General features: G+C 37.9%; 2 protein-coding genes across 3 annotated transcripts; both read left to right on the top strand.

Annotated features, from left to right (window-relative positions):
* Positions 1–11996: 11996 nt before the first annotated feature.
* LOC311284361 (uncharacterized protein) lies at positions 11997–16876 on the top strand (the record flags this gene model as incomplete). Its single annotated transcript, XM_084399357.1, has 10 exons — positions 11997–12508; positions 12821–12938; positions 13230–13322; positions 13454–13664; positions 13984–14153; positions 14249–14347; positions 14718–14950; positions 15039–15217; positions 15305–15398; positions 16790–16876. Exons 1-10 carry the CDS (start codon positions 12407–12409, stop codon positions 16874–16876), a joined length of 1386 nt encoding a protein of 461 aa, XP_084255483.1. The 5' UTR covers positions 11997–12406.
* On the top strand, positions 16824–24252 carry LOC311283667 (uncharacterized protein). 2 transcript variants are annotated; one of them, XM_084398222.1, is made up of 9 exons: positions 16824–17141; positions 17355–17472; positions 17549–17640; positions 17744–17861; positions 18133–18249; positions 18832–19023; positions 21489–21641; positions 22788–22984; positions 23176–24252. In XM_084398222.1, exons 1-8 carry the CDS (start codon positions 16884–16886, stop codon positions 22982–22984), a joined length of 1245 nt encoding a protein of 414 aa, XP_084254348.1. In that variant the 5' UTR covers positions 16824–16883; the 3' UTR covers positions 23176–24252. The 2 variants fall into 2 exon arrangements, with proteins under 2 accessions (XP_084254348.1, XP_084254347.1); XM_084398221.1 differs by having other exon boundaries at positions 22782–22984.
* The last annotated feature ends 1035 nt before the right edge of the window (positions 24253–25287 follow it).

The following is a 25287-nucleotide window of genomic DNA, read 5'->3' as shown; positions in this document are numbered from 1 at the left end:
GTTAAAAATATTAAATTTACAACTAATTATATTGATTTATATCTTCATTTATTATTTAAAAAAAAAAATTACTGGGCGAGGGCGACCATGTAGGCTAACCGCCGTCATTTAGGCATACCCAGCTGATGCAAAGCGTAGGTGAATTTATATCTACACAGAAGAAAGCCCTGTCTAGTGTTTTTCCCAGTACGGGTTGTGTCGAGCCATGTTAGTCTGGTTATTTGATGGGAAAAAAAGATGAAATGTAGTTGCAAAAAACGTGTTAGGAATCACAACGCGAGGACTTTTATTCTGCAGTGCAGAACTGAGGAAGAACTGATGACGGGTCAGTTTGATCTTCGGCTGACAAATCAAAGGAAAGGGGCGTTTCATTCCCACCCACGTGTAAAATTCGAATATTCCAGCTGTTTATACATTTTTCTACCTCAGAACGAAAAACGAAAAATCAAGCTGAATTCTTGTTTTTCGTTTTTTGGGAAAAAATGAAAATCGAAAAAGGAACTGTTTTCTCATTTTTCTACTTTCAATATTAAATAAAAAAACGACTGAACGAATGATACACGGATTATACTCCTCCTAGGAAATTCATCCGATCGCCACCAAACTCGGTGTGAATGAAGTCAAGACATTGAGGATGAATTCTTGCTAACAGATTTTTGATATCTCGAACGGTTTGGCCGTGGCGAGGAAACGAATTTATGGCGAATAATGGGACACAGGAAGTGTGTTAACTTCTGCATACATTATCTGATCTTGATGAAACTTCCGCAGTGTGTTCGTTGTAAGAGGCCGATCACATGGATGTGACTATTGTGAGTCAAAGTTATAGCGCCACCAACTGGCTGCAGGAAGTTTGTCACTTTCAAAATGCTTTGAAATCACTCTCTTATTTTTACCCGATTTGCTTCAAACTTTATGTGTATGATGTAGACCCACAGCAGATGTAGACCTGTGAAAGGATTATTGATATCTTAGATACTGTTGCCATGGCAACGCATCAAACTTTAATATTCTTTTTTGATGCTTTTGAGACTCTTAGCATGCTTGAAATTGGATGAAACTCGACAGACACATCACATTTATTAGCCAGTAGACATGTGCAAAGTTTCAGAAACGGGCGTGGTGGAATGGCTCAGTAGCGCCACCTTTAGTCAAAAATGGGGGCTTAGTTTTTCCTAGAATCACAAAACTTGGTATGTATATTGCTCTCATCAAGCCGGACAACTTTCTAATTTATAGTCATTAGCTCCAACCAACAGGAAGTCAGATATTTTGGTTTGAATGAGGATTTTCTGGAGAATTTTCTCTCTCTCTCTGTGTGTCTGTATGGGTGGGGGGGGGGGGGGGGGGGGATTTGTCTATTCCATTTAATCTTTGTTTTTCAAGGTTTCAGTGGCTTTTGGGGCCCTTGACGTGCTCAAAAACTCTTGAAACTTTGCACACAGGTCAGAACCCGCGGCCATCAGGGCCGGGCTGAAACTGGTACCCGGGCGTGGCAGGGGGGCTCAACAGCGCCCGCTTGAACACGGTCTGAAAACTTGGTCCATATATCAAACACGCTTGCATGAATTAATATGAAACTCGGTACACATATAGATCTCATCAGGCCGTACAACTTCCGCACTCTAAGTTATTAGCTCCGCCCAACAGGAAATCGGCTATTATGGGTTGTTTGAAAAACGCATGCTGTGGAATTTGATGTACTCCTCCTAGAGAATTCATCCACTCGACTCCAAACTCGGTCAGCATGAAGTCAAGACATTGAGGATGCTACATTGCGGACGGATTTTTAATATCTCGAACGGTTTGGCCGTGGCGAGGAAACGAATTTATGGCGAGAAAAGATAAAAACGAAGTGTTATAACTTCTGCATACATTAACTGATCTTGATGAAACTTCAGCAGTGTGTTCGTGGTAAGAGGCCGATCACATGTATGTAACTATTGTGAGTCAAAGTTATAGCGCCACCAACTGGCAGCAGGAAGTGTGTCACTTTCTAAATGCTTTTGACAAAAGTGAGGGGGTTAATTTTATGTACAGTCACAAAAATCAGTACACATATTGGTCTCATCGAGCCAGACAATTTTCGAATTTACAGTAATTAGCTCTGAGTAACAGGAAGTCAGATATTTTGGTTTGAATGTGGATTTCTTTGCAAAATCAGCCTCTGTATTTTTACCCACTACTCTTAAGTGGTTTCTTTTATTACCACCAAACTTTTTCAACATGATGAAAATACATTAAAGATGCTAAATTGTAAACAGATATTAAATATCTCAAACGGTTTTGCTATGGCGAGGGATTAAAGTAATGTCAAAAAAGGAAACACTAATGTAAGAATTGATAAATTAGGAAATCCAGACAGTCTGTTTTGGGGGTGACCAGGCCCTGAGAGGACAAAAGGACCTCTCTGGAGATTAGCATTTGAACTGGCTCTCATGCACCATCGAGACGAAAGTCTCACCCCCGAGTCATCTAATCTACATCTTTTTCCCTCTCCCCTCACCCCTCTCTCTCATGCTCAGATGATCACCTGAAATCACCCAAGAAAATGTATAGTTTAATGTGAATGATTATCACAGAGTATTTTCATGTTTGGTATCATTTAAAATGTCACAGTGCGACTGGTACAGATATCTCATATCCAGATAGATAAAATAAAAGGTAATAAGGTTTTTAAGAGTTTATGGATAACTGACTTACAAAGGAAGGTGGTCTCAAGCAAATGGTCCCACACCCCCATGAAGATGCGACCACTGCATGCAAATTTCTATTGTTACATGTTTCCAGGTAAAAGGTTTGTCTATTTAAGGAATTGCAGCAGGGAGATCGAGGCTTTTCTGTACTTCAGATGGCCCGTGAGGCTGAGAGACCGAGATCTCTCAGCCTCATGTATTTCTTAATGTTGGGTTTGCATCTTTTCTTTATTCCGGAGAATTTGATGTTTTGTATCGATTATCTTTGAATTGATTATGAAATTGGCATGATACATTTACCTGACATAATAAATTGTTACGTGATTATTCCAACTGATTTTGACATTGTTCATTTAATGGTTAAAAGGAATAGTCAAACATTCCCTCACTTTTAGTGAGGCACAAATATTATTAAAACCTTTCATTTATGGAGTCAGATGAATTAACGAGTAAATATATGATTAATATATTGCATTTAACCAACCAATACTTCGCATGAGAAAAGGACAGTAACACGTGATACCTTCCCCGTGTATTGGCGAACCGGAGATTGGACATATATAGACGGGTTTACACTAAAAACCTCCTATCTTCTAAAAATGTAATTATACACCATTTATTTCTATATAAAATTATACAAATATCAGAACTAAACCCATTTTATTCTTTTTTTTTTCAATGTAATAATTGTTTAAGTTTAAAAACATCCAGAATGTTTTTTTAGTCCAAAAAATAAATAAATGATGTCATTCATAGTGCTATACTGCCCTCTTGTGTTCAAAATCAGGTAGGCCTATTGTATCTATGTAAAATATACTAGGTATGTGACGGTGAGGAATATTTTACCACCGGTTAATCAACGTGTGACACCGCTGGGGGCTTTTGAATTGCTAACTTAAAAACGAAAGTAAAATATGTTCGTCCGCACTGACATGGATAATGGTGCAGAGTGAGCGTTTTCAATGAATTCCTTTGGAAGTAGGAATGAACTAAAAACGTTCGCTCTTCTCTGCCCGTTCCTCGCCATGGATGCACACCATATATATATATATATATATATATATATATATTTATTTATTTTGCTACATATATAATGTATATATATATTTTTTGTTACATTTATTATATATATATATATATATATATATATATATATATATAAATATAGCTGCGAGCAGCGATGGAGGGCACAAGCCGGTGACACCGCCACCCCGGTGGCTTTAGTGTAACTAAAGGCACCAGGGTGGCGGTGCCACCGGCTTGGGCCCGCCATCGCTGCTCGCAGCTATATTAATCATTTTGTTTTTTGTTGTATTGTAGGCTACTTGAAATGTTTGCAATTTAAATAAAATTTAAAAAGGCGACATCTAGTGTAGATATCTATGACTTTGCACGACGGTGTAATTTACTGCCGGGTAAAGATAGGATCAGTCAAATGAAATACAATAAACGTACAAATAAATATTACAAATTAAAAAACGATCGGAAATGTCGTCCAATTTTCTAATACTATTATTTGATGACAACAATACATTTGGAAAACAAAATACAGCCATTTCTGCTTTTTTTTCTTTTAAACAAAAAACTGCACCCTTTTTTAAATTTCATCTTTCATTCCTAAATAGAATAATGAATGAATGAAAAAGTACACGGTGTATATTTTGGGTCCGTGTAGAATCCGTGTATCATTCGTTCAGTCGTTTTTTTATTTAATATTGAAAGTAGAAAAATGAGAAAACAGTTCCTTTTTCGATTTTCATTTTTTCCAAAACAACGAAAAACAAGAATTCAGCTTGAGTTTTCGTTTTTCGTTCTGAGGTAGAAAAATGTATAAACAGCTGGAATATTCGAATTTTACACGTGGGCGGGAATGAAACGCCCCTTTCATTTGATTTGTCAGCCGAAGATCAAACTGTCCCGTCATCAGTTCTTCCTCAGTTCTGCACTGCAGAATAAGAGTCCTCGCGTTGTGATTCTTAACGCGTTTATTGCAACTACATTTCATCTTTTTTTTCCATCAAATAACCAGACTAACATGGCGCTAGACAGCGCAGCGGGTGAAGCAATGTTCAGTCAAGCATATACGCAGCAGTCATAACTCTTCTTTTAGACAATACGCTCAGTTTTGGACAAGGGGTTATTGCAAATACTGTAATGCAAAACTGCTGATGGTGGTGGGTACCGCGATGATGGTAAATAAAATTGTACTGTAACTGTAGCCGCGAGAGTGAGACAGGGAGATGATTGACAGGACGATAGCGTAACGATTATTTGTTTAATATAAGTGAGTTTGTCTTTGAAAACAACAACAAAACGGTGAAATAACAGTGTGATCACAAAACTGAGCGTTCGTTTTAAAGGGAAAATTTCCAAATATATTTTATTTATTTGTTAGCCTATGCTGTTGTTATTCCGTCTTAATCGTTTTGTTAATTCAAGTTTAATACTATGCAGGAGTTTTTTTTTTTATTATTGTAGCCTACTATTTTATTGTTGTTGTGTTTTCATTAAAAAATAACAATGAACCGCATTCGTTTGAAAGGTTAATCCATAGGTCTTTCATTTACTTGTGTTATCTCATCCGTCTTATTCGCTTTGTTAATAACGAATAGGCTAATGTTAATTAAAATTGTTCAAAGAGTGGAGGAAGATGTTGTCAAACATTAAAAAAATCTAAAATAAGCGCTATATGCTGAACGTACCCTTGTGCACTGTTCGATTAGGCTACTTACGGAGCGGGTCAAATTGACAAATTGGTCAAATTGTTTTTTAACCATTTTTAAAACCGTTTTCTTTTTATAAACAGTAGTCTATAGGTCTACTGACTTTTTTTGCATATTTTTTTTTACGTTTTAATTTTTTTTATACATTTTATGCCTATAACATCATAACTGAACAATTAAATGTAGCTGTATAATGAAAATAATGTTTACTTTTCCTAAGTTAACTTTCCCTTTAGTTTCCTATAGACATAGTTCCCTAGTTTCCCTAGTTTCATTCATTTTCTGTATCTTCAACAACATTTTCCTCAATCTCTGAAGCATCCTCTAACTCAGAAACATCTTCTTATCAGTATCATCAAAACCTGTGAAATTACTTATTTGAATGTCAATCTTTGGGAGCTCATTTTTCCTGCTGTCTATGCCAAAGTCTTTTGCCACACTAAGCAAAATTGTGGGAAAGCTCATTATTCCCTCATATGGGAGTGAGAAACAAAACATAACAAAAACATACATCAAATAAATGTTTTTTTATTTATTTATTGGCTCTGTAAAGCTGCCTTTGAAAATCATAAAAGGTTAAAAGCTAGGTATTTCAGATATCTTGAATATAGAAATGAGAGCTTATTTGTTATCAAGCATGTTATCATCAGCAACTTTGCATGCATGATCATGATGATAAATGAAAAAAAGTCACAAAATACCAACAAACAAAGGTTTAATATTATTGAAACAATAAATGATGGCTCATTTTTACCATCTGTGGCTGACAAAATATTTTGTCAATAAGTGGAAAAGCTAATTTTAGCTTCATAAGGTTGTAAAAAAAAAAAATATATATATATATATATATATATAACCAAGCAATTTTATTATTTTGGGTCAGTAGCCTACAGTTGCATTAGAGCGTTAAAATGTTTGGGTCAAATTGACCCGTGAACATCAGGAACGTAACCTACTATAGCCTAGTAATTTTGTTTGTATAGGCTATGTCAAAACACATCAGCATGTTGAAACTTTGCATGTTCGTCATGATAAATGAGAAAAAGTCACAAAATATCAAGAAAAAACCATAGGTTAACTAGAAAGGGTTCTTTCACACCTGCTTCTGAATCGCACTAGAGTTCGTTTTCCCCCTTGGTGCGGTTCGTTTGGGCAGGTGTGAATGCAGCAATCGCACTCGGGTGCGCGCACCAAAAGCGGACCAAACAATACGCTTTCAAACGAACTCAGGAGCGGTTCGTTTGTGGTGAGAAAGTGATCCGACCTCGAACAGACCCAACTGCCAAAGAACCGCGCATTTTTGGACTAAACCAGCTGCCCGCACGTTAATTCTGACAATCGAATTGCAGAAATATGTTCAAGGCCAACGAGTGATGTGGATGTTGTCACGTGACTACATTTTGGTTCGTTTCATCAACTGATTCGGACCAGAGCAATCAGTGTGGTGTGAAAAGGAACCAAAACGCCTGAAAAATGCTACAAAGTATAATTTTCTCCCTTGGTCCGGAATGAACGGAACTACAGATGTGAAAGCACCCTAAACGGTTCAAATTGACCCGCAACATTGGGTGCTGAGGGGGGACCTCTGGCGTGGAGTCCGGAAGAAAAAAAAATATGGGTGGTAATAAAAATCAAGTTTAAACAAACTCGTGTTGTGTTTTGGCTATGCATACATATTACGTGTGTTTGTGGTTGTATTTTACGCTGTAGGCGTAGACAATTACACTGGGTCACCAACATAGCCCAGCACAGTTTTAACTCCCGCATCCGCATAGTATTAAACTTGTAGCATAAAACAACAGCATTATAAATAAAATATATTTGGAAATTTCCCTTTAAAACGAACGCTCAGTTTTGTGATCACACTGTTATTTCACCGTTTTGTTGTTGTTTTCAAAGACAAACTCACTTTTATATTAAACAAATAAATATTTCTTTACTAACAAAATCTTGTGCTTTTTCCTCCGCTATCGTCCTGTCAATCATCTCCCTGTCTCACTCTCGCGGCAACAGTTACAGTACAATTGTATTTACCATCATCGCGGTACCCACCACCATCAGCAGTTTTGCATTACAGTATTTGCAATAACCACCCCTTGTCCAAAACTGAGCGTATTGTCTAAAAGAAGAGTTATGACTGCTGCATATTATGCTACACTTGACTGAACATTGTGCTTCACCCGCTGCGCTGTCTAGCGCAGCAACACACAGATTAACTCCGCACAGCTAATAAAACCGTCTGGGTGCAGATTAATTAATATTTCTGATATATAAATATTTCTCTGAAACGCGTTAAGTTGCACATAAGTAAGCCCAGGACCTGCCCTGAACAGTTTAATATGCGGTACGCAGAGCCATAGGACTATTATTTTGTTGAATAAACCTGGGGAACTACCGATGATGTCACATGATCAGATTTTCTTGACCAATCGGCTGACAGGGGCGCCTCATGACCGTCCACATGTGCAAAACGAATTTTGAAGTCATTTATTCGTTTTTTGCCTGTGAACTAAAAAACGAAAAATCAAGCCGAAATCTCGTTTTTTCGTTTTTTGGAAAAAAACGAAAAAACGAATAAAGGCGCCGTTTCTCGTTTCTGCTTATTTCATTTCAAATAGGAAATTAAATGGACGGAAGATACCCTGGGGTGCGTTTCCCGAAAGCATCGTTGGCCAACTATGGTCGCAAGTTCATCGCAATGTCCATTGAACTCTATTGGTAACGACGGAACTTGCGACCATAGTTGGCCAACGATGCTTTCGGGAAACGCACCCCTGATTGGGTATCGTTCGTTCATTTGTTTTTGCTTTCACATATGAAAACGAAAAAACGAGAAAACAGCTCCTTTTTCCGTTTTTTCGTTTTTTTAGAAAAACGAAAAAACGAAATTTTCGTAATTAATAATTAATTAATTATGACATGATTTTTGGTTTTCCCGTTCTTTCACGGAAATCAGAAAAAAACACTTGATATTCTGATTTTCCCCTGTGGGTGGTGCTAAATCTGATTGGCAGGAAATGCATTCATTATTTTTCAAATTAAGAGTTTACCCAGACTGTATTTGTTAGCCTCTAAAATTAATAGTCTATATGCATGCTATTTGTTACCCAATTATTTGGCTTAACTGACTGAAAAAAATCTATTGAAATAGCCTAAATGTAAACATGTTCACGCATTGACAGTGGTCAGGGTGGTTATCCAACCCAGTCTCACGGCAGTTCGTGACATAGTAACGAAATTTAATCTATTGGTTCGTGGACACGATTTTCCCCATTTTTTCGTGTCAGTCAGCACGACTTTCAATCTAATGTATTTCAATGGGACGTATTTTTCGTGCCTGCACCACGTTTTTCTTTCGAGAGCACAGTATTGTTTTTTCTCAATTGTTATTCATTTTGCAAACTTTAAGAGCTACATTACTCAATATTTAATCAAGAGATTTTAATCCTCGTTTTTATTGCTTTATATTCGGTAGACTACTCAACATTAATCTATTTATTCGTGTCCAAGGGCACAAATATCCTTCTTTTTTTCGTGTCACTCAGCACGACTTTCAATGCATTTCAATGGGACGTATTTTTCGTGCCTGCACCACGTCTTTCTTTCGAGAGCACACTATTGTTTTTTCTCAATTGTTATTCATTTTGCAAACTTTAAGAGCTACATTACTCAATATTTAATCAAGAGATTTTAATCCTCGTTTTTATTGCTTTATATTCGGTAGACTACTCAACATTAATCTATTTATTCGTGTCCAAGGGCACAAATATCCTTCTTTTTTTCGTGTCACTCAGCACGACTTTCAATGCATTTCAATGGGACGTATTTTTCGTGCCTGCACCACGTCTTTCTTTTGAGAGCACACTATTGTTTTTTTTCTCAAATGTTAGGCTATTCCTTTTGCAAACTTTAAGGGCTAGGCCTACATATTACTCAACATTTAATCAGGAGATTTTAATCCTTGTTGTATTGCTTTATATTCGGTAGGCTACTCAGCACGAATTGATTCGTGTCCATAGGCACGAATTTCCTTCTTTTTTTCGTGTCACTCAGCACGACTAATCTAATGTATTTCAATGGGGCGTATGCACCACATCTTTCTTTTGAGAGCACTCTATTGTTTTTTCTCAGATGTTACTATTCCTTTTGCAAACTTTAAGGGCTACATTACTCAACATTTAATCAGGTGATTTTAATCCTTGTTGTATTGCTTTATATTCGCTAGGCTACTCAACACGATTTGATTCGTGTCCAAGGGCACGAATTTCCTTCTTTTTTTCGTGTCACTCAGCACGACTTTCAATCTAATGTATTTCAATGGGGCGTATGCACATCTTTCTTTCGAGAGCACACTATTGTTTTTTCTCAAATGTTAGGCTATTCCTTTAGCAAACTTTAAGGGCTACATTACTCAACATTTAATCAGAAGATTTTAATCCTTGTTGTATTGCTTTATATTCGGTAGGCTACTCAACACGAATTGATTCGTGTCCAAGGGCACGAATTTCCTTCTTTTTTCGTGTCACTCAGCACGACTTTCAATCTAATGTATTTCAATGGGGCGTATGCACCACATCTTTCTTTCGAGAGCACACTATTGTTTTTTCTCAAATGTTACTATTCCTTTTGCAAACTTTAAGGGCTACATTACTCAACGTTTAATCAGGAGATTTGAATCCTTGTTGTATTGCTTTATATTCGGTAGGCTACTCAACACGAATTGATTCGTGTCCAGAGGCACGAATTTCCTTCTTTTTTCGTGTCACTCAGCACGACTTTCAATCTAATGTATTTCAATGGGGATTATGGGGCGTATGCACCACGTCTTTCTTTCGAGAGCACACTATTGTTTTTTCTCAAATGTTAGGCTATTCCTTTAGCAAACTTTAAGGGCTACATTACTCAACATTTAATCAGGAGATTTTAATCCTTGTTGTATTGCTTTATATTCGGTAGGCTACTCAACACGAATTGATTCGTGTCCATAAGAACGAATTTCCTTCTTTTTTCGTGTCACTCAGCACGACTTTCAATCTAATGTATTTCAAAGGGACGTATTTTCCGTGCCTGCACCACGTCTTTCGTTGCAACATGGTCTCACCCCTATTCGTCACATGCCGTTTGGTCATTTCCCCCTCACGTCCAAAGCCGACGTTGAGGGTACCCCCTATTCGTCACTTGACAACGGAGAGGGTCGTCCGATAGATTTGAGTGCGAATCCCTCATCTTTGAATTTTGAACTTTGATTATTTTCCTAACCCTAACTCTTTTTCCTCTCTTTTTATATAATTTTGGGCTACATTAAAATTGCATAATTACAAGACGGTAGCCTATATTTTCTATATGCTTAAAACATTCCAAGGTTCATTTAGGTGGGATATTTTATAATTTTCGATCACATATTGTGGTAATTTCCCCCTCACGTCCATAAGCCGACGTTGAGGGTAGCTTGCTGAAACTCTTTTCTAAATCGGTAATATCACGATTTTTCCTCTCTTTTTTTATATTATGTGGACTACATTAAAACGACATAATTGCAGGACTGCATATTTGCTGTAGGCTTAAAACATGCCTTAATTTATTGTGGGATATTTTATAATTGTCGATGGTATTTCAATTTGCAATGGCTTATAGTGAGCCTACTTTTCTTTTCTTTTTTTCTGCGCCAAAAAAAAAGAAAAAGAAAAAAAGAATAGCCTACTTTTATAGAACTTTCATCTCAATACTGATTATGAAGTTGTAATAAATTAATTATATAGCCTACTGCAGACATGTTTATATTACTTTATATGGACATATCCTTTGGCAAAGAGATGGATGCATTCTGGGAAGTGATATGTGTTTAAATGTAATGGCTACATACTCGTTTTTCCTTCACTTGGACATTTATGCTGACCCCTTTAAAAGTTTGAGCACGGATATAAAATATTAAGACTGTACTTTTTAATTATGATTGATATTTTGGCGCAATTTTGTGCAACACGTCACTGTGTGCGACCATCGGAGAAACCATTGCCCAGCGCGATTCCACCACGGTAAGTCGCTTACAACAGTCTAATAAGCAAGATGAATTCATAAGCATTATTTACACGTCCAAAATGAATAAAATTACGAGTTTATAAAAAAAAAACATGTTCTAAGCCTAGATATAGGTTCTAGATGTATATATACAAAATAAAATTATGAGTATTTCCACATAAAAAAAAAAAAAAAAAACATGTTGTGATATATATATCACAACATGTGTTTTTTTATGTGGAAATACTCATAATTTTATTTTGGACGTGTAACTGCTTATTGAGAATTTTTTGGGGGAATAGTAATTGGGGACATTTAGATGATGTGATTTTCTCTCGATCATCGTGGTTCACACACAACGTCACTGTAATGTGTTAGTAATAACAATATTATCACTTGGTCTAACGTTATACTGCACATAACGCTGCCTTTAAATCTGGGATGGCGAACCCCTAGACACATGTTACGTGCCATTAAAAAAAAATGTTACGCGACTTTTAACAGTAGCACAGGAAATAGGAACAACGTGAATCTGTATTTATTTATCCTAAGCATTTACAAGAAAATGGGAATCACTCACTATTTGGGTACACTTTTTAAATCTTATATCAACATAACACTACATAATTAACATTTTCTGTTGTTCTCCCTGCAGATCCTGTCAAACATATCACCTGTCGAACCTATCCGAACCTGATTTTCAAAACCCAAAGGCACTTTTAAGAGCCAACCTCTATCTCTTCATTATTTTCTATCTTACATCCTCTCTGTTACATCCTCTCTTTCATCCTCAATCTTTATCTATCTCACAGTCTTTATTGCTCTTTCTTTCCTCCCTGTCTGTCTTTGTCTACTTGTCTGTCTTACCCATCTTTGTCAGTCTGTCTGTTTGTATCTGACTGTGTCTGTCTGTCTGTATCTGACTGTCTGTCTGTATCTGACTGTCTGTCTGTATCTGACTGCATTGCAATGGCCACCAAGCATAAACTTGATTCACAGGATCCCCACTACCAAGAAGGGAGACGCATGGCTCTGGAGCTGAAACATGAACACATTCTAGCTGAAGCCAAGGTTAGAGTTTTTGTACACCTCAATCATTTTATAACAACAAACATAACAAATTAAAGTAAAACGTGATGAGGAATATGTAAGAATGATGAGTGCAGAAGATTTAATACAGGTATATTGCATGATGCATCCTGCCATGCTCTGTGACATGTGTTAATAAGGGAATATAATAATAATAATAATAATAGTATATGCAGTTCCATCCCTCTGAGTTACAGAGACTTGGAGAATCTATTCCAAGGCTCATTTAAGCCTTTTGGTTACCGTACTTTTATCAACATCAGTCTTACAAGAAATATTCACTCCAATACACAGAGAGCAGCTGATGAGAGGAAACGTGTACGAGACCCTCCACACACCTCTAAAAGGGAATCTGTAGGACGTGGTAAGCCGAGGGGGAGGCGAGGAGGGCGACGCCATGCCTCCGCTACAGGTTATATCTGAATTATTTGACATTTGTAGGAGGAATTTACAATGATAATGTTGGACCAACTCAAATTAGAACACTGTAATTGTTTATTGAGAGTTTAAAATATTCAAATATCTAAAAAGACATTAAAAAGTAGATAAACCTTTCAGTGACACTATTGTAGAAGACACTACCATGTACTTAACAAAAATATGTCTGATTTCATAAATTGTTTAGTATATAGTTTGAAAAGAAGAACAAGAATAGAGTGTTATAGCCTAACTTGTTCTTATTCTTCTATGTGCTGTTTTACAGCCACATACCCCACGGTCGAGTGCTCCCTGTCATCCAGTGTGGAGGTTCCACTTACTGCAACCTCAACAAAACTAAATCCTCAAGAGGAATTTGGTAATTCACAGTGATGAATTTATCCATGTACAGTATAAAAAAAGTGTTCATTCTAATACTGATCAGTTGACTTTTAATTGTTCCTTATCTAAATGATCCCTTACCGCTTTATTTTTGGATTTTCTTTACAGAAAAAAATATGGAGAGGCTCTCTGATATTTTGGCGTCATGTCCTTCTGCTGCTCAGCCTCAAAGTAGCTCTGCATCATCATGGTCTTTTCGGCAGCAGAAAGCCTCAGAGCGCTGGAAAGAAGCAAGACCATACCACCTAAAATGCCTTATTTCAAAAGAGGCTGTTGGTCATCCCCTGTGTTACCTTTGCAACGAGCCTGCTGTTATTAGGTTGGTTTTTATTAATACCAAACTTCAATTACCCAGGGTGGGTTTGCTGAGTGCCCTGCTTTATAGGCTAAGATACATGTCTTTTGGGATGGGAGAAGACTTAGATACCCAGATGAAAAACACATTAATGAGAAAAGTAAATCTAGGACCTTCTTGCTGTGAGGTGACAGTGCTAAACACTGAGGCACTATGCAATCCTATACAATAAAATCGAACCTAGTAAAAGTGAAATAGCTTAAATAGAGTGTACAGTACTTTATATGAGTTATTCACCTGAAATAATGTATTATATTATAATATTGTTTTATTTTCTCCTTAGGTGCAGGGAGTGTCTTCCTGAGGAGTGGTTCTGTGGGGACTGTGATGTATTGCATCACAAAAAACATCCACTCCACAACAGGGAATGCGTGATTCGTGGTTTTTTTGAAGCCATTCCTCCGACCACATGCATCATTAAAGGGGAGGATGGATATTGCACCCATGAGCAAGGTACGTTCTCACGAAAGCTTTAATTTTGCTGTTCAATGTGTGTCTGCAGACAGTTACAGATAATCTAAATTACTGGTTTTCCTTCTTTTTGCCAGCTTGCATTTTGCCAACTGTGAAGGTGCCAGACTGCTCCTGTGGAGGCACAAACTTCACTGTGTTACCAGGCAAACCAGTGATTTTAATTACCATCAATGGTAAAAAAATAAATATATATATATATATATATAGTAGATTTGATGTTTTTCACACTAGTGTGCTGTGGCATTGTGCTTACAATTGCAGAAGTGACAGAACATATGGAATAGCACATGGTAATGTTATTAACTGAAACAAAGACCTGTTATTGTCCTCCGCAAAGAAAAAAATTATTAGCATCTTTCCAGCATGATGTCCAATCAACACAGCAGTGTGGAATTTTTGTGAATTTGAAAATATAAATGTGGGATTATAGGAACTTGTGCAATGTCTCTCAACCATTCACAATGTGCATAATGAACTAAGTGTTGTAAAATTAAGTATGTGGTAAATGTGTATTATATTTTTAATTATTTTTTTTGTTCCAAGGGCGTTTTGACTTGCATCAGCCACTGTATGAATGTCAAACATGCCAGCAGCAGTGGACCCCTGACTTTAAAGACCTCCTAAGAAGTGGATATTGGCCAGCCTCCATCACCAATTCCACACTTTATACACTGGACCTCTTGAGCTCCTTTCAGGAACTCAAGATCATCTCTCCGGGATTCTCCAGACAAGCCTTCGCAAAGCTGCTGGAACATCGCACTAAGTGTGGAGGAAGAGTAAGTGTAAATGTTATTACCATTTTATAAAAAAAAATTCCATAAGCAGACAATATCAAAATACTATTTCATTCTATATATTTTCCAGTCTGGACCTATCAACGGCGATGCACTGCAGCGCAGCTTCTTAGAGCTTTCGTATGCATCATTTGAGGAAGACCAGCTCTGCTGTAGTGCTCCTTTCACCTGCCCAGCCTGCACACCAGAAATGTTGGCTGTTTCAGCAGATGGAAACAGAAAGCTATATCGCTTTCGCCGAAACGGAAGGTGATCTTTCTTTCAGTCTTTTTATTGATTTATTTTCTTACTTCATATATTTCATGAACGGATTTTCTATTTTTCTTTCTTCCTCAGCTCTGATGATCCTGGCTTTTTTGAGGGGCTCTTTGTGGCTGAAGACAGCGCGGTGTCTAGATTTGTCGACACCATACAGAAAGCAGTGAAAAATGCAAGTTGACAAAATAGTTGTTACAATAATAAACGTGTCCCCCACTTCAATTACTCCTGCCTACCAATTACAAAATCAAATTGAGAGAATAAATGCCATATATTGAATGACGCCATTGCTTTTATTTGATTTGTCGTGTTTGTTTTGTGTGTCATAGACACAGCAGGGTGGCCGCGGGTCCTTAAAAAGTCTTAAAATGTCTTAAATAAAGTTTTCCTAATAAAAGGCCTTAAAAAGTATTAAAATGTCTTAAATTCAGATTCGATAGGTCTTAAATATTTCTGGTCACGTTACCGCTAAAATTTATCCAGTCTGACGCACCTAATGTCCGTCAAATAACCAGTGAAGCATCGAATCGCGAGAATGATTCAGATTTTATTACATAAACAGATATTGATAATGATAATGTAGGCTTTTTCTGGTGTTTCAAATGTAGGCGCGTTGCGCGTGGAAAGCGCGCTCATAATGTAAGACGCCGGCGCGACCACAACATTGCCCAACATCAAATGGCAAACGTAAAATGCAAGCGGAACGAAACTGCTCGTTATTGTGTGGTTGAAGGACCGTTTATCAGTTTGGACCAGTGCAGCGCGAGCCGATCGTGATCATGCGACACTGTTACTACACAGCGCTAATAAGAGATGCAGTAAAGAAAGCATTTGTATTCGCCACAGAACTGACAGAAGTAATAACATTGCTGCGAGATCTAGTGAGAACGAAGCATTCATATTTCTCCGTTATTAACGGATCAAACAGCGCTGACGTGGAAACCTGGAAGAAACATTGTGCCATGAATGAACTATCGGTGTCCACAGATCAGCAACATTCACCATGGATTTACTGTAGTAACACTAACTGCAACCATGTAGCCTACGTTTGGCAGGAATAGTAGGCTATAATGCCTTCAAGTAACACGTCGGTTTTATTTTGACATTATGAATACAATTGCTGCCCTCAAATGTTAATCTGAACTAAAATAAACCTTTGTTTATAACTATTACAATATGACATTTCATTTTTTCCAAGGAGCTGCTTTGTTTTATATGCTCCTAAGAATAGTCAATTATAGCTCTAGAATTGCTCAAAGTAAAAAAAAAAAAAAATCATACTTTATGATGTTAGTTTTAATATAAAAAAGAATAAAACATTTAAATCAAGGACATTTCTCTGGCATTTATTTCTTTATGCTGTATCAAAAACGTACCGAACCGAACCATGACACAAGTGTATCGTATCGAACTGAACCGTGAATTTTGTGAACCGTTACACCCATAATATATACTTATGTAATATAATTTGTATTTCCATCACAGGTTTGGTATTAAATTTCATTCAAAGTGGCATTAAAAAGGTCTTAAAAAGTCTTAAATTTAACTTGTTCATATCTGTAGACACCCTGCACAGGGAAGAGGCACATGTGGGGACTCCCAGTGGACAGCAGCGAGGGAAACTTCAAGGAGGGCTTCAAAATTGGATGAAGAGGGGATGGAGGTTGCTGTGTGTCGCCATGGGTTCCTTTTGAAAGCCCTTAATATGTACAGGGGGGAGATATTTGCCTACCCTCTGTACCTTCAAAGGGAGCTCATGCCAGCCAAGGCACAATTCTTCGCAATGGACGTGGCATGCAAATACTGGCCATACCTGGAGAAAGTAGCTAGTGTCCTTCCTGCTCTTCAGGAGCTGACCACTATGAAACCCTTTCTCAGTGTAATGCATGCTCGAGCACATGCTACTAAGTGTGAGGTGTGTATAATATTTTGGCATCATATGTACATTTGTAATATTTACAAGCACATTAATAATATGAAATATAAGTTAAGCTACACTATATTATCTTGTCTTTTTGCATAACCATTTCTTGCATGGAATGTAATGCCCTTTGATGAAAATTGTGGTTTGTGATATTGGGCTATATAAATAAAATAAAACTGAATTTCTTCCACCCTTTACTAACAGATTAACTGGAGTGGCAGGAACCAGGAAGGAGCAGGGACAACCGCTGGTGAGGAGGTGGAGCAAGTGAACAGCTACCTCTCACGTTGTGCCCTGACGACCAAATATATGTCCAAAGCAGGTGATCGGAGTTTGCAATATTCGTGTATAAATTTTTTTAGATTGATCATCATAACCTCATTATTTGCTTTCAACAGCACGGGTGGACATGCTTACTTTGCATGCAATGGGGTGGAACGAGAAAAAAAATCTCTCTTTACATCAGGGACTTTCCACAAGATATGTGAAGGTAAGTCTCCTATTAATTGTTTTGTGTCCTTTTGTTGTGTTTACTTGGCCTGTTGTTAATCATACAAAGTTTTAATCCTTATTATTGTATAACTGTTCATCAGACTTGTCAGAGACTCAAGGATGAGACTGCAAGGCTAGCTGACCTAAAAACAGAGCTAGATTGCACAGATGAAGTGGTGTCACAGTGGCTATCTGATGTAAAAGAATGGGCAGCTGGTGGTAAGCATGACCAGATAAAAGAAACAACAAATATCCCTTTCTACAATCTAAATTTTATGTTTGATATTAAAGAGCAGCAAAAAATAGTAGGCGGATCTTCATCTAATGTGATGCCACATTTATGTCAGGTTTATTAGTATATTCCAGTTCCCTGCAGGAAGTGCACATACAAAGTTTAAATAAGTTGGATTAAAAGGTTTTACATGAAATTCAAGCAGAGAAACGGTTCTGTGTTTTAACAGTGAATTTGCTTTCACTATATCTTCTACAGAGACACCTGATACATCTTGTGCCAGTCAAGGCACCACACACAGAGGACTTCAGCAATCAATTGAGGGGCTTTACCTTAGTGTGAGGCACCGGAAGCGAACCCTCTACCGTCAGAATGGTATAACTATATAATATAATAGGTTGATAAATTCAGGCTATGTATGCATCCTATTCCACCAACATGGAATTAGCAAATAATGTAGTAGCACAGTTCAGCTCAATCATTGAATTCTGTTCTTTAAATGACCAGTCTGTAGGATTTAGTGGTATCTATCAGTGAGGTTTGACGATTGCAACCAGCTTACCTCACCTCTATCTTTCCAAGCTACGGTAGCCGACGAGAAAATGTGAGAGGTACTATCCTAAACCCAGTGTTTGTTTGTCCGTTGTGGGCTACTGTAGGAACATGGAGGTGCAACATAGCGGCCTCCGTGGAAGGGGAACGTATTTAAAACTGCCCATTCTTAATTAATTAATGCACAATTATTATTTTCAGGCAATCATGAAAAGTGTGTGTGTTAGTTAGATTCCCCCCAAAATGTTACACACTGGACAATTAGTTTCCCATGTCAGTCTACATTATAATTTTCACATACTTCAATAACTGCAGCTTTGCTTTTCAATTTTTTGGTGCTATAATTTTTTTCTTGTTGAAGAGTTCTGTCAAAAACCTCTGCCTCTGTACTTTATGTCTTTCTAGACAGCAGCAAGTTTCGCCATCGCCTTCGAAGGAAGCTGGCAGAAGACAAAAAACTCCTTCTTCAGGAGATACAGAAATACAATGATCTTGTACTAGAATCGGCAACAACCATTGACGTAGCTGTGGTGGAGCATTCCCTAACTGGAGAGAGCACTGTGTCTCAAATATGGCCGTGGGAGGTTCATGGCAGTGGTATGTCTGTTTTTAGATGCTTCACAGGAATTTACCGTATTTTCCGCACTATAACGGTACGTTCACACGGGGCGTCAGCGTCAACGCTTAACTGAAGGCGTGGCTGAAGTTTGGCACTGACGCCATGGTCATAGCAGCGTCAGCCAATGAAATTAGACAGGAACTCAACAACAAGCTTCATTGCCGTGATTGGCTGCCGCCTGGCTACTGTATTTGCATAGAGCGATCCTGATTGGCTGACGCTTCCGTCTGCGGGGCTTCACTGGCGTTGCTCGCGGCAGAAGTTGAAAAATTCTCAACTTCTGCCGCGAGCAACGCCAGTGAAGCGCCGCCGACGGATCCACAATTCTTTTCGGCAACGCTTGACGTCACCCATTCAAAGTCAATGGGAAGCGTTGACGCTGACGCCCCGTGTGAACGTACCGTAAGGCGCACTTAAAAGCCTTTATTTTTTTCAAAAAACGACAGTGCGCCTTATAATCCGGAGCGCCTTATATATGGATCTGGCGCCTTATGTTAACGTCTGTTAAACAACCGCTGACTTAAACCTTGTTTATACTTTCGCCTGACACCGGAGCGCGAGCCTCCGCTGACTGCGCGCGCAACTCCCCAAACAGACGAGGCATTTATACTTGACGCAACTGTTTTGTTTTAGACTGAACACCAGACCATACAAATGATTTAGACGCGCAAACTGGGTGCCGGTGTGATGAGATGTACTACTAATATCCGTCTGCTCGGGCAGATTCGGCTCAAAGTCATGCATCTTCGGATTCAGAGGCGCGCGCGCTGTTAAGCCGAATCTGCCTGAGCAGACGGATATTATTTTTTTTATTAACTTCGCGCTCATGCGGACGCGTCGAGTATAAACAAGGTATCTTGGTTTACATTTGGACTTTGGATGTGATCTTAGGCTTGAAAAGGTTGGTGACCACTGCATAACGCAAACCCAGTCAAACATTTGACTGCAGTATCTTCTATTCTATATGCGCCTTATAATCCGGTGCGCCCTATATATGAAAACAGTTCTAAAATAGGCCATTCATTGAAGGTGCGCCTTATAATCCGGTGCGCCTTATAGTGCGGAAAATACGGTATTTACAGTTCTGGGCCCGGTTTCCCGATAACGCTCACTCTTAGCCTGCTAAGAAGACTCGAAAGATATATCTTACCAAATTTGTTTATTTTCCTAAGTGTGTTCCCCGAACTATACCTTAGGAAGCCGCTTAAGATATACCTTCTTACGTGGGACGTTACCCGGCGCTGTCCGTGCCAATGGTGCTGAATTGTTTGAAATCGATTGCTCGAGAATCAATTATTCTCTCGTGCAGGGGCTGTTTATGTGAAAAAGCGGTCATCTTTATAAAAGAAGCACTTCAGAAATAGTTGAAATTTCAATTTATTATGATTATTGGATATTATAAAAAAATAATTCAAACTATAATAGCCTATAATAGCCTAGCCTACATATTTTAAAATTGTAACATATAGCCTATTGCTGCCACAATAACCTTTTCAAAAAGTTACGTGCCGCCTTTTCTTTCCCATGTTTGTTCGCTGAGGTGGAGCTGCGATGAAATATTGTTCTTGTAAATACTTTCCAGCATTTCAGTAATAAAAGTGTACATCATGTACGGTGCTCGGCAGTGATCAAAAAGGATTTAAACCGTGAATTTTGAATCTCTTGTAAACTCGGAGATGTGGATTCAGACGGCAATTAAATTATCACACGACCTGTTTGTCAAAAAACAGAAGGTACTAATTTGGCCAGGGATTTTTACGCGGATTGGGTGAGAAAAACACTGATATTATGGATTCGGACGGCACTAAAATCACCGACTTACCCCTGTAAATGTTTAAAATACCGGACGAGCCCATGAGAAACAATATTAGCGTCCGAATAGGACTTAACTGACAGTAGCCTATGCTTTCACTGGCCTTTAAAAGAGCGTTTTAATTCAATTAATAATATTGTAAAATAATATAATTAAAAATTTAACAACAATCAGTGTAATGACAATTTTATTCTTTGCATGAAAACACTTGAATTAGCCTAATTTAATACTGTCTGGGTGTATTAAAACTTCAGAATTATATTCATTTAGACCTGCAACAACGCTAAGAGAGAGCTACGAATGGTCCAGACCAACCTTACGAAAGTGTGACTTACAAAAGATATACTTAGCGTACGAACGTTTCGAGAACCGTCCCATAAGGTTAAGAGAGAGGTTAAGGAATAGGTTAAGAACTACTTAGAGATAAGAACGCTTTGGGAAACCGGGCCCAGCTTTATAGAGCATACTGAACTAAGGCATGCATGTTACATATTGAGTGTTGTAATATTAATTTAGTTTAATGGTGTATTTTCAGTTTTCTTATGTATCAATTTGATAAAAAAAAGTCAATGTTTGTAGTGATTATGCAAGATTGTCTCATGTGTACATATAACTGTTATTGATTCTTAGCAAACATTTCAATCAAGAAACGAGTGCACGACCAAGTGATGTTAACAAGGCGACTGCATGAGGAAAGAAGCGTTTTGGTGTTGGAGATGGCACAACACTGCACGTGGTTGCAGAGCCTGGCAATGGTTCTCAAGAACAAGTTGGCTGAGGAGGGTAAGTTTAATTAAAACCCTGTCCATCTAATGTGTTTAAAAAAAACGAACAAAAAAACACATCAGTCACAGAACTTGGATGGAGTAGAACGGTTATGGCTGTCTTTGCCGTGGTCCTTTGGGATATACATAAAATGGGGATTAAAGTTGTTACTGTAGCTATGGTAACAAGTCAGTAAGGCTATAAAGATTCACATTTGCTTGAAAGATGTGCAGATTTGTTGTACTATGTCTGTTACTGGAAAGCGGAAATGAACAAAAGAATTTGAACATTGGAATTTGTGTCCTGGTGTGTTACATGGGGTTAGCATAACATCAAGATTAATCTTATTATTATATCCTCCAGTCAACATAGAAAACCTTGCTGGTCAGCAAGTAACAAAATATGTTACTTCAGCACAACTGTAGTGAAGAAGAAAACTGTTAACTTAAAACAGCTATCAGACATATATATGCTGCTTTGGGCCTCCCTACATACAGTAAAGTCACCTCAGTGAGCCATGTTGCCTTAAGTTGTTTTATACAGAAGCTTGCCTGGTCCCATGTCAGCGATACACATAAAAATGGCAATCATCCTGCTATGTAGATATGAATTGGTGATATCTTTTTACTCCATTTAAGTTATTTGACCCAAACATAAATGATCACATTCATCTAATCTTTCCTAATGATCCGCTAGCTGGCCGCCCCATAAGCAAGCCGTCAAAAAAACGTGTCTCTAGTCTGTAGGCAGCCTAGGCTCAGATCTGCACACAAAAACAGTTGCGCTCACCACCACTCAAAACCAAAACAAATAGTGTTCCAACCAATCACGGCGGGTGTTGTGAGGTTTTGCGCTCGTGCACGGCTGCCTATGACGGCTGCGCGCGAAACTCACAACACCCACCCCTGTCGGTGATTGGTTGGAACACTATTTGTTTTGGTTTTGAGTGGTGGTGAGCGCAACTGTTTTTGTGTGCAGATCTCAGAGCCTAGGCTGCCAACAGAGACGCGTTTTTTTTTACTGCATGCTTATGGGGCGGCCAGCTAGCGGATCATTAGGAAAGATTAGATGAATGTGATCATTTATGTTTGGGCCTGAAATCACTGATACAACCTTTAATATAGTTTGTCTTTAATGTAATCTCGTTTGTATTTTGAGACGTAGACCAGGGAAATGAGGGACTTTGCTGTCTCTTGAGAAGAAGACTGTCAGAGGTGTCAGAAAGGTTCCAAGTGGTCCTCCAACAGTACAAGACTGCCTTAGGTCCTGAGGCCTCTGTTCTTCTACATGTTGAAGAGGAAGATCAAAGTGGCCTCAGTAGTCCAGACACCAGTGAGGATGAAGAGGAAAACACAATTTAGGTCATTCATTTATTAATATTATGTATGTTTGTTTGTTTGTTTGTTTTTTGGAATAACCCCCTGTTACTGTTATTCTTAATAATTTATTTGTGTATTTTATTAATGCTTTACACACCTTACTTATTCTAAAACAGCTGAAATTCACTCTCTTATCCTAATTCTTGCTTTTTTGTTTTTCTGTATTTCCCCAGATGGAAGCTGCACGAAGGACTATGTTGAAGGAAATGGACTTGCCCTATATCTGTGTATTATTAGTATGCTGATTGATTAACCACATCAAAATCTTGTTAAAAATTCAAACTGTGTCTTTAGATTTTCCAAGCAATTTAGTTAGCACATTGCACAGTTCATTGAAAATGCACAAACCTCTCAGTATAGGTGCACCAATCTTATCCAAAAATGTAAACTTTGCATGTATGATATTACCAGATGTAATTACTGGGCTCATATGATATCAGGGTAGTGTATACTCTTTTAAGAGAGACTCCCCTTAATTGTGGTGACCCTGTGACCTTTCCTTTTGCACCAACGTTAGGCCAAACTTTTGACTTGCATACAACAAATGTTATGAACCGATTTCTGTAATTTGCTGAGCAATGAATCATGTCATGTTGACCTTATGACATTCCCTGTAGCACAATCATTAGACCAGAATGTAAAATTGAATATTGTCTAATTGGGCAGATTGCCATGAAATCTTGTAAGCACATGATGACTTTGGTGACCTCATGACAGTTCCTCTATCATCACATTTAGGCCTTAATGTAAAAACTCATTCTTGATTGCATTTCTCAAAATTCACTTATTCTGCGGTGCAGCAGCAGTGTCTGTGTCAGTCTATGTCATTTTTTTTTTTTCCCAGAGGAGGCTGCCTATGGATTACTACTTGATTGGGTGTATATAACTGTTGTGTAACTTTATATTACTGCAAAGATGCATTATAGTATGTAACAGAAAAACACACCGTTTTTTATTTTACGATCATAATTTATATTGTATATTATTACAGTTGACAGATGACTTAATTCTTTGTTCTGCTGGAGCTTTTTGCAAGTGAACTTAACCTCACAGTCCAATGTTTTTAAATACAGCCTTATGGCTTGTTTGACAAATATGCATTTGGTGTATTTTCACTGGTATTGTTGTGAGAGACAAGAAATAAAGTATTTCCAAAGATGAATATTTTGTTTTTACTTTTTCATACTTTATTGAAAAACAATATTTTATATTTTTATAGTTGATAAAAAACATCACACTGTGGAATCTTGTTTACAGATAAACTGTTTAACAGTTTAAACTCTGTTTAACATCAAGCATTATTAATTAATTACTTTAATGCATGTCTTTTTACTTATTTTCAAACAATCAACCTTGTTTGTAATTAAACCAGATCTATCATAATAAGTAATGTGTATCTGTTAGGTGTATATGTTACAGTTTTTCCCGATTGCTGAAACACTATAACTATGGATATGAACTCAAATTTCAAAAACGCAACACCGTTTGTCAAAAAGCACACCCTTTTCCCCAAACTATAAACACTACTCCCCAGTTTTGACACATGAGTCAGATTTGTTAAACTTTCACTGCAAAACTTTACACACATTATCCATTTATCATTGCCTACACAATGTTGTAATTTAGAAAGCACTACACAAAGAGTCAAAACTGATCACACAGCAATCAGAACCTTCAACAGATCGATGAAACGGATAAGATGAGAGGGGGAGGAGAAAGGGAAAGGGCAAAGAGACAAGCATTCTCAGATGAGATTTGTGCCAGCTCCCTAGTTGGGGTCATCCCTCTGTTCCCACAGCTCTATGTTACCACGGCCCTATGTTCCCACTGCCCTATGTTCCCACATTTCTGTGAATTTTTTTTTACTGAAAATTTTGAAAATTAGGTTCTATGTTCCCACAACCATATGCTCCCACAGTCCTATATTCGCTCAATATTTTTCTAATTTCAAAGATTTTTCTCAAAATGAAACTCTAAGTCAAGTCATTTTCTTACCACATTTAACCCTCGGGAAAAGGTCGGGAGAAATCTGTCAGGAACTCTATGATCCCACATTTCTAGGACATTTTCAAAATTGAGTATTGTGTTCATACATTTCCCTATAATTTCAACAGCTAGTCTATACTACTACAGCTAGTCTACACTACAGCTATTCTACACTGCTACAGCTAGTTAGGGTTAGGTTTAGGGTTAGGGTAACCCTAACCCTCTGTGGGAACAAAGAGCTGTGGGCACTTAGGGCTCTGGGAACATAGGGCTGTGGTAACACAGGGCTGTGGGAAGAT

This window comes from Rutilus rutilus (assembly GCF_951802725.1).
Source record: "Rutilus rutilus genome assembly, chromosome: 24".
NCBI lineage: Eukaryota > Metazoa > Chordata > Actinopteri > Cypriniformes > Leuciscidae > Rutilus > Rutilus rutilus.
The sequence above is the reverse complement of the archived record's forward strand: the minus strand, read 5'-3'. Positions and strand labels throughout refer to the sequence as shown.

Coding starts and splice junctions, on each gene's coding strand:
- LOC311283667 (XM_084398221.1), top strand. CDS start 16,884: ATGGAGGTTGCTGTGTGTCGCCATGGGTTCCTTTTGAAAGCCCTTAAT. Junction 17,473..17,548: donor CAAATATATGTCCAAAGCAG/GTGATCGGAGTT, acceptor TGCTTTCAACAG/CACGGGTGGACATGCTTACT. Junction 17,862..18,132: donor AAAAGAATGGGCAGCTGGTG/GTAAGCATGACC, acceptor TATCTTCTACAG/AGACACCTGATACATCTTGT.